Source organism: Mustelus asterias, chromosome 15 (genome assembly GCF_964213995.1).
Source record: "Mustelus asterias chromosome 15, sMusAst1.hap1.1, whole genome shotgun sequence".
Classification (NCBI taxonomy): Eukaryota; Metazoa; Chordata; class Chondrichthyes; order Carcharhiniformes; family Triakidae; genus Mustelus; species Mustelus asterias.
The window spans coordinates 40,034,692-40,053,286 of record NC_135815.1 but is presented as its reverse complement, the minus strand read 5'-3'; the positions used below and the strand labels follow the sequence as shown (position 1 = coordinate 40,053,286).

Below are 18,595 nucleotides of genomic sequence, written 5' to 3'. Positions count from 1 at the left end.
TTCAAATGCCTTATCATTTCACTTACCATTGGGAACAAAACATATTCCCTGAGGAAATCCTGGGACTCATACTGTCCATAATCTCCAAAATCAGCTGTAACAAAAGAGAACATGTTGGTAATAATTATTCTTATCGAATTAACCCTTTGCTGTTGAATCAACACTTAGGCAAAACATATCACAACCAAGTTATGGTGGGTGTAAGCACAACTAATAAAAATGTTATAAATATTACAAAGGATTGGAAAGTGCAAACCATTTTGTAATAATGATAATATATGAAATCAGAAATTGTTCGGATTCAAAGTGATGACTCCACTATGCTGTCAATTCAAGTTCTCCTTTTGTCTGCTTGGTAAACCCAGTATGTAATCAAATTCAATAGCTCTGAAAACTCCCTGGGTTTATTTCAATGGTCTGCACTGATCTCATTGATTGCAGCTGGGGTGGCAGTAAATCTGCTCGAATTGACTGAACTGTCCCTGGGCTCGGGAGAATTACCAATTTAAAAGTATCAGTCGGGATCGCAATCCAGTTCCTCTCTAAACCGGATGTGTGTAGATGTCTTCCATATTTAATAATGACCATTGTAACATACCAAAGTGCACCCCTGGATTTTCAGCACAAGTGTCACTTTGCCTCCAAACTGGCACCCGTGGTGGGCATGTGTACGTTTGGGGTTAGCTGTGCCAGATGTTATTCTGGTCAGAGAATTAGCGTGTGTGAAGGGAGCATTTGCCAGAAATATGCAGAGGAGGGTAAGTGTGATATCAATCGATGTGTAAGGCTGATTTGGCGCCAGCACAACAAATTTGAGTTCAATGCTCTGGCTAACACACTGTCGTAACACTACACAGTCAGCAGCAGGAATAGCCCCCAACCTGCATTATTTAAATGGAATGAACTACTTTGAGTTGATGATTGGTTTTTACCGGCTCTTGTTGCAATTGCGACTGTAGAAGTGTTTGGTGGTTTTCACGGTTGTTTTTTTAGATTTGCAGGGAGTGGTGTGGGATACGCTGTAGGACTATATTCTGATATCAAGGCTTTTGCATAAACTATTTGCTTCCAGACCTGGGTGCTGTGGTATGCTTTTATATTATTGTAGAAGTATGCATCTCCCTTGGGCTACAGCATTACAGTGAGAATAAGGAGAGGCAACACAGAACAGGGCAATTTGTTGGAAGGAGGAAGAGGAGGCAGCGGCAAAGAGTTTTCAGCAGGAAGCCATATCAGCCCAGGGTGTTTGGGGAACAATTCTCCTACTAGAATAGTGTACCCAGTAGCTCTGCTTCACTAAAGTCATCCTCACTGAAACTTGTCACTTGCTGCAGCCACAATTGCCTCAGAGTAGGACAACATGGCACTGTCAGTAGCTGTGAAGGTAATAGAACATAGAACATAGAAAAAATACAGCACAAACAGGCCCCTCGGCCCACAAGTTGTGCCGGTCATGTCCCTACCTACCTAGGCTTATATATAGGCTTACCTATAACCCTCAATCCTATTAAGTCCCATGTACTCATCCAGAAGTCTCTTAAAAGATGGTGGCCATAAACCTTTGCGGGCTCCCTCCAGGCTGCTGCAGATGACAATTTAAAAAAAAATCATTTTATGGGATGGGTGTCACTGGCTATTGTCCATCCCTAATTGCCCTTGAGAACGTGGTGGTGAGCTGCCTTCTTGAACCGCTGCAGTCCATGTTTAATAAGAGAAGTCACCCTGGCTCTATATTCTAAAAGAACTGAATACATTTCATGTGCTCTGGCCACAATGCAGCAGCAAGGGGAGCGAGCACATGATTTTCTGCAGATTGAAGGCTTCCCCATAGTGCTGGGTGTCATTCATTGTACACATGTTGTATTGTCTGTATATGTCAACCCTGAGATACACCACAACTGAAAGGAATACCACTCCCTAATATTCAGCTAGTGTGTGGCCATAACGCAACACATCATACAGGTCAAAACCCAAAAATGGTGAAATAGTCATGATGCCTTCATTCTGTTATTTGCAATTGAGCTAACTTATTAAATCAGAGGATGGCTACTGGGCTATCCTTTGACCACCTGGTCCATGATAGGTGCACGCATGTAGGCAGCATGTATAGATTGAAATGTAATAAAGAAGACTAACAGTTGTTGGCTAACAGTTTTGAACTAATGTTTCTGCTGCCCGGATTCTATTAAGATCCAGAATGGTCTACTACACACTGCACAACCTTGCTGTGATGAGGGAACACTCCTTTGTTACCAGCTGAGGAGGAGGAGTAAAGGAGGAAGGTGGTGAGGATGCAAGCACCCAATTCACCCCATTGTGGCTGGGCTCTCCACTTCTGTGTTCTCCAACAGTCCCACATCTTCCCTTCCCTCCATTATAGCACCCATTCAGCCATAAAGCAAAGGTAAAATACATCACAAAATAAATTGTCCAAACTAAATTTATAAATCAAGCCATGACATTTCTGTGCAATATAGCAATTAATCACCCATGTGCATCCACTTAATCCTAGAATCCCTACAGTGCAGAAGGAAGTCATTGAACCCATTGAGCTTGCACCGACACCAATCCCACCCAGGCCCCATCCCCGTAACCCCACATATTTACAGTGCTGTTTCCCCTGACACCAAGGGGCAATGTAGCATGGCCAATCAACCTCACCCACATATCTTTGGATTGTGGGAGGAAACTGGAGCACCCGGAGGAAATCCACGCAGACATGGGGAGAACGTGCAAACTCCACACAGCCATTGGAACAGTGTTTGATTGACAGCTCAGGATCTTACACCTCTGCATCAATTTCACAATGGCCAGTGATGCAAGTTAAATGGATTCAAGTGCCTGTTACTTGTGATTTTGAAACTTTAAAGGGCCTGGAAGATTGATGCTTTTATTAGCTTTCAGTCGAGACCTTTATTTATCTCAGAAATTTATCAATGGAATACATTTATTAAAAAAGCATCCCAATTTATACTGTGATGGTCATTGTTTCGAGAACACTTTCAGTGGGTATGTTTATACATCCCACTTTACACAGTGGTGTTCATTGCTTCCAAATCATGTACAGTGGGTCAATGGGCATGCAAGTGCAACGTAGGTGGCATGAGGATACATCGGGGTGGATGGAAGGAGAGAGTCTGCCATACGGGGCATGGAGCTACATAGAGAGTGGGTGGAAAGACAGTCTGGCATAGGGGGCATGAGGTAGCATGAATGGGGCATGGGAAGTATTGGGAAGGTTCGGGAGGTGCGAGGGCTAGAGGGGCTTTGTGTTACTTTTTCCACTGGGATAAAGCCTCAAGGCATTGAGGCAGACCTTTTAAACAGCCCAGCTCTGCACCCGACAGCCCCTGTGGTTGCTTCCGTACTTTCTCCTGGGTCACATGGCCTGGCTGCAGCCTACACCCGGCCCCTTCCATTGAAGATCTTGCCTTGATGAGCACTTTCTCCCAAGCTGGATGGGCAAGCTGAGAATTTTCCACAACTCTTCCCGCTGCCCCCCCCACCTTAATTTCTGAGCAGGAGGCAAGGGAGGAATGTGTCCTGATAAATTTCTCCAACTTTCATCATAATATAAACAAAAAGTTGCATAAAGGTTTAATAAACAGCGAGATCTATTAAAATGTGTTCAATCAGTTCTTTTTTAGGCTAGGACAAAATATCAAAATTCACAAAGGGATGTCAACTTTTAATTGTTGGAAAGTTTGGAACTAACGGTGTGAACAGGGTATTGCTGGAGGTTCAGAAGTGGGATACCGTAGCCAACTTTAGTGAGGAAAGTTTTGGTAAGAAATGAATCAATAAAACACACCTTACACGAATGTACAAAGAAAGAAAGCAGTAAATGCTGGAAATTCTGAAATAAAACAATTGGGAAATCTATAGGAAGTTAAATAATAGTTGTAAAGTGAAAAAGCAGGTTCATGTTTTGCATGTGGGGATGCACATTCAGGGCCCAAATGTACAAATTCAATTTCAGCATGGGGGTTATTAATATTGTAAACTAATACTGCCCAATATTCCGGGCATTTGTAACTCAGGGTTGACTGGAAATCCAAATAATGCAAATCATACTTTTGGTTATCAAAAGTAAAATGAGTAACAGATATGACCGTTAGGCAAATGATCTCCATTATCATATTTTCATGGCATGTGCATTTAATGTTGTGTATTTGTCGACGTGTAGCAAGATGAGAATTGTGTAAGCTGTATTTCCTGGGTTATGGCTTATTGGCTGGCTGTTACAATGGTGTGCAAGACAGTTGAAAACGCACCATGGAAATACCTGTAACATTGTTTAGCGAGGACAGCAGTCATCAGGGTCAGCTCAGCCAACCGGAATAGCCGTGCCAAGACAGCAAAGGATGGCAAGTCCCGCCGATAATGGACAGCTCCAAAAATCAAGGCAAAGGACTCCGTGTATCCTACTGCATTCTGGATGCAGGAACAGGGATGGATCTGGTGTGATTCATGCAAGTCAGCATGCTAAGCACTCACTTTGATTAAGTCAAGGTAGTTCTCACAACTGCTGGACAAAAACTTAGAAGCTCGATTAAGATGCACTGCGCCTGACAAATTCATGCTACAATTCCAAACTTTGGTGAAAAGGATTTGCACTGAATGATGGTAGGTGCTTGTTAAGTAAATAAATGCCCGAAGTACATTTACCCGTACTAAGATGTTTTCTATTAAGATTAGTGCTTTCCACTAAGCTTAATGCACGTTGCAAAAATGCAGTCATTTTCCAGCATGGAAAATGCTATTCCAGTAGCTTGTCCATCAACTTAATAGGACAACACTGTTGTAAACTTTAAAGGTTTAAACATATTGAACCTAAAACTGGTATTTACTGTTCGTCAACATTACAACTTACCACATCTTCAAATCTTTCCTGTAAAATAGTCTCATATAAACCGTCTTAACAAATACAGCTCTTGTTCCATAACCAATAAACCAAATCCTTAAATGCCCTGAGACTCAACACAGCTGCAGTACACATTCCTGAGTCTGTTCACACCTATATAACAGTTTCACACTTTGTAGTCGCCAGGAATCCCATTCACTGCAATTGGATCACATGCCACAAAAAGTAGGGCACTTCCAAATACAAAAAGGTTCAAATTCTTTGTGGTCAAGATAAAAATATACAAATGTGTAAACACTGTTCTGTTGATTCACATGTCCCCGCTCACTAGCTTGGAATAACAGTACTGTTTTTGCTGAATGTAACTCACTAATCCAATGGTAACCCCCAGGATATGGATCGGAGGGGATTCAGCAACAGTAATGATGGAATGTCATGGTGTGATGGTTACATTACTTCTTGTTCGAGATGGTCATTGCCTTGCACTTGTGTGGCATGAATGTTAGTTGCCATTTGTAGGCCAAAGCTTGGATATTGTCCAAGTCTTGCTTCATTTGGACATGGCCTTCTTCAGTATCTGAGGGGTCACAATGTTGCTGAACATACCCACTTCTGACCTTATGATGGAAGGAGAGTCACTGACGAAGCAGCTGATGATGACTGAGCCAAGGACACACCCTGAGGGACTCTGACAGTGATGTCTCAAAGCTGAGTTAATTGACTTTCAACAATTTTACTTTGCACCAGGTATGATTCCAACTAGTGAAGAGTTTTATCCCTGATTCCCACTGACTCCAGTTTAGCTAGGGCTCCTTGTTGCCAAACTCGGTCAAATGTGACCAAATGTGGTCAAGGGCAGTTACTCTCACCTCACCTCTAGAGTTCAGCTCTTTTGTCCATGTTTGAACAAAGGTTATAATGAAGTCAGGAGCTGGGTGACCCTGGCAGAACCCAAACTGAGCATCAGTGAGCAGGTTATTGCTAAGCAAGTGCCGCTTGACAGCGACAGGGATGGTAATTGGCTGGGTTGGATTTGTCCTGTTTCTTTTGTGTGTAGAATATAACTGGGCAATTTTCCACATTGCAGGGTAGATGCCAGTGTTGCAGCTGTACTAGGGATGTGGAAGGTTTGGAGCACAAGTCTTCAGTATAATTGCTGGATTATTGTCAGGGTCCATTGACTTTGCGGCATCCAGTGCCTTCAGCCATTTCTTGATATTATATCGGCTGAAGACTGGCATCTATGATGATGGAGACCTCCAGAGGAGGCCGAGATGGTTCATCCACTCGGCACGTCTGGCTGAAGATTGCTGCAAATGCTTCAGTCTGATCAATTGAATTGATGTGCTGGGCTCCTCCAACAGTGAGGATGGGGATATTTGTGGAGCCTCCTCCTCCAGTGAGTTAGTTGTCCACCACCATTCCGGCTGGATGTGGTAGCATTGCACAGCTTAGATCCGATTTGTTTGTTGTGGAATTGCTTAGCTCTGCCTACTACTTGCTGCTGGAAACAGGCAGAAGCCCTGCCTCGTAATTACAGGGCTGTCGTCTGAAAAATGGAAGTGGGACAAGCAGTGTAGGCGGTCTCAACCATGAAATTTACATTGAGGGTGGGGGAGCCCACCCTCAGCATATAATCTAGCTCATTCAGTTAGTAACATCCTGTTACTGGTTATGTGCCCAGGGATTGATCTCATTCCAATGGACGGGAACAGAAATATGGCTATGGTATATAATGACGAGCACAATATTGTGAAGTGTGTCAGTTCCAGCTATTATAAGGGAGCACTATTCCACTGTCAGGTCACCACCTGAATTGGTTTCGGAGATGATGTAGCTGAATCAGAGAGGAATTCAGCGGCCACATTCCAAAATGTTCAAGTCGAATTTACGTTGCTGCATGTGTAAAACTTAGAGTAAAAACAAGGGCAATAGCTTCTGAGAGCAACATAAACAGAAAGGCAAAGATTCTGCAATTACACCCTTACCTTGCACCGCTAAACCAGCTAGCCTGATGCCTTGTTCCAACGTACAAGGAAGCCGTCCATCGAGCACATCTTTCTTTACTTGAAGATAATACTGATACCTGAAACGAGTGCAGAAGAGCATTGTCAAGTGGTGCCGATCCATTTTATTTAACCAACAAATCAGTAAATAAGGCAAAGTAACAGCAAGGAATAAGGTAGGCTAACTGCTTGTAAGACTTTCCCTATGGAACCATGAAGATACTTTTGATCTCCAAGTTATTCTGTGAAACTGGGTTTCATCTTGTTTGCCAGTATAATTGGCCTCAGTGCCACTGGCCTAGGAAAGGAGGGCAAAGAGAAGCAGACAGCGCTCCTGCTCCTGAACTCCTCAGACCCTGCAGAAAAATGTGTGCGTTTATATATAATGGCATTCCCTAATGAAAAAGCAAAGTGTTGGAAAAAAGTCAACTAGTCTGGCAGCATCTGTGGAGAGGGAACAGAGTTAACATTGAGTGCAATATGACTCTTAGTCAGAACTGAAGGGAGGTAGAAATGTGATGGACTGTTATGCCGTTGATAAAGGGGGGAGAGTCAGGTGGAACAAAAAGGAAGTTCAGAGACAGAGGATGGGAGAGTTTAAATGACAAAGTTGTCATGGAACAAAAAAACAAGGGGGGTGCAAGTGGCAGTAGTAAAGAAACAAGACATTGGTCTAGAGTAGATGTTAATAGCAGAATAAAGGTCAGCGATGTCTGAAAGCAAAAACATGGGAACATGATACAGACTGGTAGTTGGGGGGGGGGGGGGAATCAAAATGGAGGACGAGGTTCATGGCCTGAACTTGTTGAACTTAATGTTGAGTCCAGGAGGCTGTAAAAGTGTCTCATCGGAAGCTGCGGAGCTGTTCCTGAAGGCTATCTTGGGCCTCACTGAAACATGGCAGCAGGCAGGGGACAGAAATGTGACACGGGCGGACGATGCTGAAACGACAAGCGACAGGAAGTTAGGGTCGTGCTTGCGGACTGAGTAAAGGTATTTCACAAAGCAGTCCCAATCTGTGTTTGGTCTCCCCAATGTAAAGGAGACCACATTGTGAAAAGTTGCCTGACCATTTTTCAACAGCATAAAACCCACTATATTTGTAACTCCCATAATTTTGGAAAAAGTCATATTGGACTCGAAACATTAATTCTCTCTCTTTCTCTCTCCACAGATGCTGCCAGACCTGCATTTTTCCAGCACTTTTTGTTTTTAATCGGAGATCTGCAGCAGGTGCAGTATTTTGTTGGCATTCCCTGTGTGGATTGAGGGCAGAGGAACTGTTACATGGCTAAGGTAGCAGATGGTTACTAGTCTCACCACAGGTCACGGTCTTCAGAAGATGGGAGAAAGACTAAGGAAAAACGAGTGGGTGTGATTTTGGAACATTCATGTAAATACTCAGTGCCCAAACTGAATAAACAATCGAGTCCTCTCTGTCACTGAATATTTACTCGTAAATAAATCTTAAAACAAGATCGGAGCAAAGAGGACATTTTTTCCCCCCAAGAAGTGGCATAAGTATCTGAAACAAGTATAACCTTCAGGTCTAAGTTTACAGTGAGACCATTTGCACCCATATTTGTGTATGTTGATGGTTGCCTGCCAAGACTATGCAATATGCCACCACATTGCTATAACATATTTACCATGTTGTAGCTGGACATTGCCAATACTGTGGAAATGTGCTTTCGTAGATTGTTGTCACCAAGAGTTACCACACATACTATAACCTGCCACTGGTGCATTAACTTTTCCAACCACAGAACAACAACATAAATACTACTGAGTTGCACAATTGTCAGCCCATGTGATATGAATGCAAGATTGGTTACACTTTCTGAAATCAATGTCTTGATTATGCAGGTTCAGTTTCTTCCTAGTTAATGAAAATACATTACTCTTTGGCAGTTTACAGTCAATCTTGAACTGTATTGTCAGTTAGCACAATTAGAAATTAAAGAAAAATAAGCAGATGGTCCTCTGATATTAACTTTACAACAGGATGTTACTTTACAGCTGGATATGTTATTCATCAATCAGTCTCCAAGTTTATTATAAAAAGGTTAAATGAAACATCATGTCCTTATCCTGCTGAAAGCCATTGTGGAAGAGGTCAGTTTTAAGAAGGAGTTTTAATTTGTGAGGAAATGCAGTAAGGTAAAGAGATTTAAGGAGAAAGTTTCAGAACGTGGGGTCAAGATGTCTAAAGACACTTCCACAGATAGTGAAAAGATGGAGGCTGAGGGATGACCTGAAGTCCACAAAATTATGAGAGGCATAGATAGAGTGAATAGTCAGAGGCTTTTTTCCAGGGTGGAAGGGTCATGTACAAGGAGGCACAGGTTTAAGGTGAGAGGTGGTAAGTTTAGGGGACATGTGCAGGTAAAGATTGTCACACACAGGGTGGTGGGTGCCTGAAATGCACTGCCACTGGGGATGGTGGAAATAAGCACATTAGCAAAGTGCATCTTGATAGACAAGTGAACGGGAGACAAACAGAGGGACAGAAACAGCGTATCGGTTGCAGGCTTAGTGGGCTGAAGGGACTATTCCTGTTGTCTCCTGTTCTTTGTAGGAGTGGGGCAAGGGGTGTAAGGACTCACCTAAAGCAGATTTGTAAGAATGGAAGATGTAAGCAGGGAAGGGCTGAGAAGTTAGAGAGGGGCTTGGCAATGGAGTGATTTGAGAATGTGAATGAGGATTTCAAATCCGAACATGTGAATGGACAAGACTCAGGAGATGACCACAGTTTTCTGCAGCAGGGGTGAAAATATGAGTTTCAGACACTTTGCTTCTACATCATTCAGCTACAAGACATGCTTTTTATCATAATACCGGCAGAATTTTAACAGCAAGAAGTCAGTACTCACTTTTTCAAAAGCAATTCAGTGACTGTAGGAAATAACGTTCAAGAAATAACAATGGGTGTAAATCAGCACACAGAAAGCAGCTGTGCGCATAGACTTTAATGTCGATAATTCTGTTGTGAAGATATATTATGGTTTGGAATTTCTCACAATTTAAACGGGAATTTTTGAGGAGTTATTTATTCACTACTGAGCAAATATTGTACCACTGATCCAATGCACCTGCATTGTTGGACTTTTTTTTGACCAGAAAACAGAGCATTTCTTACATTTTTACAGACTGAATAACAATTCCACCTTTCAACAAAGTCAAGCAAACAACCTTTCCTCCAGATTTGGAGGCTAGTCTGTTAGAATCAACTGCTGAGATATGGGATGCTTTTCTAATGTACGCACATTTCTTTGTGACAGTACACTGCAACAATTAAAGGACAATGAAAATGTCTGCATTAGAGAGGAACACTCCAGAATTAAAATGCACAATTGAGGGCGCAGCAGGATCAGCTGAACAAAAGCAAAGCACTGTGGATGCTGGGAATCTGAAATTAAAACAAAAAATGCTGCAAATATTCAGCACCTGTGGAGAGTATAAATAGAGTTAACATTTCAGGTTGAGATGACCTTTCGTCAGGATTGGCTGATGTGAATAATCTGATGTTTGTTTGTTTTGTCTCAGTCTTTCATAGGACGTGGGCAATGCTGGTGAGGCCAGCATTTTCGTTGTCCATCCTGAATAGTCCTTGAGAAGGTGGTGGTGAGCTGCCTTCTTGAACTGAGGCAGCTATGTGGTGTAGGTACACCCATAGTCCTGTTAGGGAGAAAATGCCAGGATTTGACCCAGCAATTTAGTTCCAAATTAAGATAATTAGTTACATTAATTAGGGTTTCATAAAATCACATATTAGCGACCAATAAGGAAGCCATTTGTCCCATCCGAGTTCATCCATCCAATGTGAATTTTTATTTCACTCATTGGATTATTTAAATAGTTGGTTGCCTCAAAGTTTTCACTTCAATTGTTCTACCTGGAGTTTAATCTATGGATAACCTTGTATGAACCACTTGACATTAGGCGCAGATTTGTATTGTATCTGTTTGAATAAATGCTGCTTTATCCTCTCTCCAATGTAAATGTAAGTAGTTTTCTGGTACAACCTTTTACCATCCTATATGCTCCATAAAATCACCTCTCAGTCACCTGCATTCACTGCTGACATGTCATTTTGTACATGTTTTTTTCCTCATGCTCAGACATGAGGAATTTGCACTGTGGCTCTCTGGACTGCTTCCAGTGCAAGAATGTCTACATCTTGCCTTGGGGACCAGAGCTGAATGCTATAACTAGAGGATTATTCTGTTTGATCGTCATTTTCTCTGGCGAGTATCTCTGAAGTTTGCTTACGGACTTCAACATTATATTTGTTTGATTGATTGCTGCTCTGTGGCAATTTAGAGGGTCGAGTCTATTAAGACCCCTGGGTCATTTTTTAAGTTCACCATTCATACAGCACTTATGCCATAGGCATGGCAAAGTTCCACCGACTTGTTTACTCATTGAATCCTCTGAGGAATGTGATATCGGAGTCTAATTATAGTGTATAAATTATTGATAATTTCAACTTTCAAGGATCTGAACCGTGTATCCAGTTGGGGAGCAGGGAATCACTGACAGCAACTTCTGGATTTCTGTAGTTTACTGTACAGGTTAGTATGCTAGAAGTTGCTGTCAGTTTCACAGAGTAATGATGGCATTCATTGGCAATTTTGCCATTATTATAACTACAAAATCTGGGCCGATAACCTTTTGAAGCAGATTGTAATCTCTTAGCAAGGATAACTCCCTTAAACACAAAGTCAAAAAGACCTCATAAAAGTGGTATGAAGCTGTCACAACATACTGAATGCGAAGTATTCAAAAAGTACACAAGACATTCCCCAAACAAAGCCCTGGTGTTTTAGTTGCTAATCAGAATCTTGGTTTAAGGATGATGTCCTTGGCTAATATTTACATACATGACTGACAGGGTCCTGATAACATGCCTGAACAAAGCTGTAATTACTAAGCTCTCATCCTCCTCCTCATATGGCAAACAGAGGGGGTGAGGTCCATAGCTGGGAGGCTTCTCCACTTTTATACTGCAGGATAATATACTTCTCAGCTTTCATTAGTCTGCTGATACCAGCTCTTTAACTTTATAACTTTAATGTCACATTAAGCTGTTTACTGGGCATATTCAAGCTTTCAAAAGAATGCAACCATTTCTGCACAAGTATTCCCTCTAATTAAATTAATTTATTTTTAAAATTTGATTTAGTAGCTGCCACAAAGTACTTTTTCAAAACAAAGTTATATAGTATGTTAGAGGAGGAAAAACAGAAGTTGTATCCCTGGCTTACACTCGCTTATCTCTAAGTTTCTGGTTCAGAGCAGCAAAAAGAAAAAAACTGACATGAGGTACAGGGGAGCAGGTTAGCATCCAATATCAAGGATCTGGCATGCATTTTAGCACTCAGATCAGAATCTTGCAGAAAGGTAGCTGGTTACCCCCTGTTGTCAATAGTAGCGGGAGAGGGAGTCAACTAAGAGGAAATCGCAATCCTGTACAAGAAAAGCAAATATGTTTACTAAAGTTAAAAAAGTCAACATGGCAGATTGTTCATTATACCAAAAGAAGCAATTTTTTTCTCCATTCGTCTTGGGTCGGGGAAGGAAAAGAAGGCACTTCAAAACATTCTATTACCATCTTCCCCTTCACTACTGACATGTACATCATATAGTGCCGTAAATGTTCAAGTTAAACAGTACATATTTTTATTATTCCAAGTAATGCTGTCTTGCTCAGCATGATGGCCATGTAACAGAAAACATTAAGCAGCCAATTCAAGGCATTAGTTCAACCCTAGACATTTATAGACGTTCTAAATAGACTAAATTTCAGTCTTATTCAGGTTTATAATGTCACGAAGAGCAATGGTTAAATGGCAGCATTTTAACAATCAGCTATCCACAATTCTATATTAAATTGAACTTTAGACGATGGTTTTAACCAGGACAGGGCAGAACAGAATATATATTACACAGTAACTGTATAATGTGAGTGTTAAAATGTGCATTCCTGATATTAAGAAGCTTCTTGCTGAGAGTGTAAATTCATTATATTTCCTCTTGTATTAATTTCCTGCCCAAATTATGCATTGCAGGGCATTCTCTCCTCCACACGGTCTTGTGGTGTTTTGAAAGATTATAGCATCAATACTAATTGCACCAATTGAAATTGGCAGTGCCAATTTGGAAAATATAATGGGCAGAGTAGTTCAAAATTTCCATACATATCATGAAGAATGCATCTTTTATTATTATTCTATTTCTGGGTGTCAATTGTTACGTTTTGAAGTTTGAGAAGTTTTCAAAACCTAATTTGGAACAATTTGATTTGCTATAAATGCTTTTGATATTATGTCCCAGCTTAGCCAGTGAGAACTTTGTAGGCTGTTTATTAAAGCATGGGTTTTGCAATTTTAATGATTGCATTAAAGAGAGTCATTTAATGTTCTTCGTTATTCGATGCATTTGTGATCAGTTTCCCCCGTCTGCGCCAAGTGCTGGCACTGCTGATTTCAGCCGATGCAATTTACATTGCCTTGTGCTTTGAAAGATTATACCACCAATGTGGGGAAGGGAATACTGCACCACACGCATTCTGGAAAGCAAACTAATATAAGAAGAAAGTTTATGGATTTATACTCCCAGCAGGAAGCTTCCCAACACCAGAAAGGCACACTTGAAATTAAATTTGTTGCCCTCAAACCCAAGCCATTCCAACATTAAAAGGATTCTCATGGTAAAGCACTGTACCATTACTGGAAGTGGTGCTGTCTTAAAATTTCTTTCTAATCTGCTTCTGCACCTTGAGTGTCTGAGTTGGCTTTCAACATCTGATGTGTTGATCAGCTATGCTCTGGGCCGGGTGAGGGGTGGGGGGGAGCAATGTCATTACTTTTTAAGCTGAGTGCCTGGTACTCCTGCCTAATCAACATTCCACCCAATAGTTTTTGATGCCCACTCTGAGCCTTTCCAGAGTCCCAGCCGCATGCATCAATTCACTGACAAGTAGTGTTGCTTTTTGCTGCCTTCGGCCTTCTCCCTAGGCTGTTCCAGGATGTCTTGTAATTCGGGGAGTTCTGCACTTAAGCACACATTGAGTTTCCGCTTACATGTGGACACATGGGCTCTGGTTCAGAATTGGTGCCCAGCAATAAAAAAAATTAACAAAGTCTTCCTGATGTGTAGAGTAATTTTGAGCTCCTTTACACACCGTATTCACAAACACAACACAAGGGCTCTAATGGGAACATATGACAACGGTGGACATTAACACGCCAGCTGGTCCACCGAAATATCCCCACACGTTCCTGATGCCATAAGCATCTCTCATCCACAAACAGTTTGATATCTGTAAATTATTCGCTCACCCCCTTTATACAATACACCTAATCCAGTACATTGACCATGATTTATATAATGAAATTAGAGATGCATGTGATATGGGAATATCAGTGATCATGGGTGACTTTAATCTGCACATTGATTGGGCAAATCAAATTAGCCACAATACCGTAGAGGAGGAATGCTTAGAGTGTATACAGGATAGTTTTCTTGTTTCATCTGTGGAGGAACCAACTAGAGGGCAGGCCATCTTAGACTGGGTACTGCGTAATGAGAAGGGAATCATTGCTAATCTAGCTGTACGAGACCCCTTGGGGATGAGTGACCATAACATGATAGAATTTTTTATCAAGATGGTGAGTGAAGTAGTTGATTCGGAGACTAGGGTGCTGAATCTTAATAAAGGAAACTATGAGGATATGAGGCATGAGTTGGCCTTGACAGATTGGGGAGAGTTACTTAAAGGGATGACAATAGATAGACAATGGCAAACATTCACGGAACGCATGGGGGAACTGCAGCAACTGTTTATTCCCGTCTGGCACAAAAGCAAAATGGGTAAGAGGGCCAATCCATGGCTTACAAAGGAAATTAGAGAGAGAATTCGATCTAAGGAAGAAGCATACAGATTGGCCAAGAAAAATAATAGATCTGAGGATTGGAAGCAGTTTACAATTCAGCAAAGAAGGACTAAGGGATTGATTAAGAAGGGGAAAATACAGTACGAAAGTAAGTTTGCAGGGAACATAAAGACTGACACTAAGAGTTTCTATAGATATGTGAAGAGAAAGAGGTTGGTGAAGACAAATGTAGGTCCCCGACAGACAGAAACTGGGGAATGTATAATAGGGGACAAAGAAATGGTTGAGCAACTGAATACATACTTTGTTTCTGCCTTCACAAAAGAGGACACAAATCAGATGCCAGAAATGTTGGAGAATGCAAGATTTAGAGAGAGAGAAGAACTGAGGGTGATCAATATTAGCAGAAAAATGGTACTGGGAAAGTTGATGGGATTGAAGGTGGATAAATCCCCAGGGTCTGATAATCTATATCCCAGAGTACTTAAGGAAGTGGCTCTAGAAATAGTGAATGCATTGGTGATCATCTTCCAGGATTCAATAGACTCTGGAACAGTCGCTGCAGATTGGAGGGTAGCGAATGTCACTCCAATATTCAAAATGGGAGGTAGAGAGAAAACAGGGAATTATAGACCAGTAAGCTTAACATCGGTGGTGGGGAAAATTCTCAAATCCATTACCACAGACTTTATAGCAGAGCATTTAGAAAGCAGTGACAGGATCAGACAGAGTCAACATGGATTGATGAAGGGGAAATCATGCTTGACAAATCTGTTGGAATTCTTTGAAGATGTAACCAGTAGAGTTGACAAGGGGGAACCAGTAGATGTGGTATATTTGGACATTCAGAAAGCGTTTGACAAAGTCCTGCACAAGAGATTATCGTGCAAGATTAAAGCGCATGGGATTGGAGGAAGTGTATTGAGATGGATAGAAAACTGGTTGGCAGAGAGGAAACAAAGAGTTGGAATTAATGGGTGCTTTTCAAATTGGCAGGCAGTAACTAGTAGGGTGCCACAGGGATCGGTGCTCACAATATATATTAATGATTTCGATGAGGGAACAAAATGTAACATCTCAAAGTTTGCAGATGATACCAAGTTGGGTGGGGCGGGGGGGGGTGAACTATGACGAGGATGCAGAGATCCTTCAGAATGATCTGGACAGATTGGGTGAGTGGGCTAATCAATGGCAGATGCAGCATAATTTGGATAAGTGTGAGGTTATTCACTTTGGAAGCAAAAACAAGGAGGCAGATTACTACCTGAATGGCTGTAAATTGGGAGAGGGGAGTGTGCAGCGGGACCTGGGTGTCCTTGTGCACCAGTCACTGAAGGCAAGAATGCAGGTGCAGCAAGCAGTAAAGTAGGCAAATGGCATGTTGGCCTTCATTGCGAGAGGTTTCGAGTACAGGAGCAGGGATGTATTGTTGCAACTATACATGGCCTTGGTGAAGCCACACCTAGAGTATTGTGTGCAGTTTTGGTCTCCTTTTCTGAGGAAAGATGTTCTTGGTCTCAAGGGAGTGCAGCGAAGGTTTACCAGGCTGATTCTGGGGATGGCGGGACTGATGTATGAGGAGAGATTGACTAGGTTAGAATTGTTTTGAGACTTATAAAATTCTAACAGGTCTAGACAGGATAGATGCAGGGAGGATGTTCCCGAAGGTGGGGGAGTCCCAGAACCTGGGGTCACAGTCTGAGGATTCAGGGTAGACCATTTAGGATGGAGGTGAGGAGACATTTCTTCACCCAAAGAGTGGTGAGCCTGTGGAATTCATTACCACAGGAAGTAGTTGATGCCAAAACATTGAATGTATTCAGGTGGTGGCTGGATACAGCACTTGGGGCAAATGGGATCAAAGGTTATGGGAAGAAAGCAGGATTAGGCTATTAGAACATAGAACAGTACAGCACAGAACAGACCCTTCGGCCCACGATGTTGTGCCTATTGAGTTGGATGATCAGCCATGAGCTTAATGAATGGCGGAGCAAACTCGAAGCGCCAAATGGCCTTCTCCTGCTCCTATCTTCTATGTTTCTATAACTTTGGGTGACCCACTATGAAATGTCATATCTCTTTGTCTCTGCCCTAGCAGAAGGTATGGAGCAAATACAAATTCATTGCATGAAATGGAAACTTGCTCCATTGATCTATTTATTGTTCCCCCAGGAAAAAAATGCGGGGTCACTTTTAACATTTAAGAAAAACTTGGATGGGTTCATGGATGAGAGGGGTGTGGAGGGATATGGTCCAAGTGCAGGTCAGTGGGACTAGGCATAAAATGGTTCGGCACAGACAAGAAGGGCCAAAAGGCCTGTTTCTGAGCTGTAATTTTCTATGGTTCTATGGAAAAACCTGGCACTTAATCTAGTTCTACCCTTGAGTAACATATATGCAAGCTCCAATGACCTCCATAATATCAAACTGAAATAATCTGTCAGCACGAACATACCTTTATGCTGGAACCTTGCCACCTCTGAATTCCTTCACATTTTTACTTCACTTCCACGATATGTTTGCCTAATTCTCTCAGCCATTTACAAAGCTCTGCACCCCACCCGGGCAAAAGTGCAGTTTACAAGAGTGTTTGCATTTATGCCAGTAATTAGCTAGCACAGATATACACCCATTTATTAAATGTAGTACAGTATGTAACTGAAAGTTTAATAATTACTTTCTTCACAATATTTTGTGTTGATGTTTTGTCACTGAAATTTGCACTGTTTTTTTTATTGAAAAACCCGCACCTGAATTTTTTCCCTGGTCTCCATCTTTCCCACACTTTGAGAAGGACTAAACAGCTGGAATGCCTTTCCGATGGACATATTTCTGTCCTACATAATAATGAAAAAGAGAAAGAAGGATAGCAGAGACAAAAGGCTCAGAGCGAGATGCCATGAGAGAACAGTAGTCCATGACTTTTATCTCTACGTGCGACACTGCAGCTGTACTTGTTTTAGGGTAATTTTTGGCCGGAATCCTCCAATCTCATTCGCCCTGCCACCGCTGCCAATGAGAATGGAGAATTTGGCCCTCAGCCAAAACTCCATTCACTGCAGTGGGATCAGAGAATCCCAGCCATGGGTGAGGTCAGAGAATTCAAGCCTTTATGTTTTGTCATAATGAAATAAGTTCTGCAGGAAATTTAAGCAAAGGTTTCCTTTGGCAAGATCAGTGTAAATTTCAGCATTAATTTGATCAAGAAAATTTTGGGCTATATGGTTTCCTTGTGCTTTAATATGATTTCTTTAAAAATATTCAAATTATAGTAAGGTATTTGTATTATCCCAACCTAAAAGTGGTGATTCAATGGCGATGACCTGATTCAAGTCTTCCACCATTTTAGTAAAGTTAACATTTTTGGAGTGTAGAACTATCAATGGATTTTCAGTCCCTTTAGTTTTACTGATAACTGACATCTAATATTATGGTTACTATTGCCCAGTTGTTCATCAAATTTGCTTTCAAAGTCCAACTGTAGCATAATGTTATTGGTCTGGATTTTTTTCCTTTCAACAGGCTACTGCCAGGTAAGGCCAGCACTCATCCAGCATTTTCTGTTCCAAAGGGTTTTCATTTGCTCCATCGAGCAGGCCTGGGGTGGCAATACCATGCCTCATAGGTTTACTGCCATTGTGTGGGAAGGAAATTTAGTACTGCAGCACTTAACATGCTGCAACTGTTTTAAGAGCTGAAGTTAGGACTGACCGCTATGTCAGGTTGTCAGCAGGGTGTCAGCAGTGCAAGATTTCTTTCTGCCCTACACGTTTCCAATTATATCTGTGGAAATCCTTTTGAAAGAAATAAGGACCAGAAAAGTGACT

The 18,595-nt window shown here is 41.7% G+C and overlaps 1 protein-coding gene across 3 annotated transcripts in view; it reads right to left on the bottom strand.

The window, feature by feature from the left end:
- Positions 1–18,595, bottom strand: part of LOC144504472 (tyrosine-protein phosphatase non-receptor type 14-like) — a 232,481-nt gene that overhangs the window by 70,590 nt on the left and 143,296 nt on the right. For all 3 annotated transcript variants that reach the window (XM_078229792.1, XM_078229794.1, XM_078229793.1), the window contains 2 exons: positions 6,853–6,950; positions 27–94 (listed from right to left, as the gene is read on the bottom strand). In XM_078229792.1, coding sequence (XP_078085918.1) covers positions 27–94; positions 6,853–6,950 — 166 coding nt within the window. The remainder of the gene's footprint in view (positions 1–26; positions 95–6,852; positions 6,951–18,595) is intronic.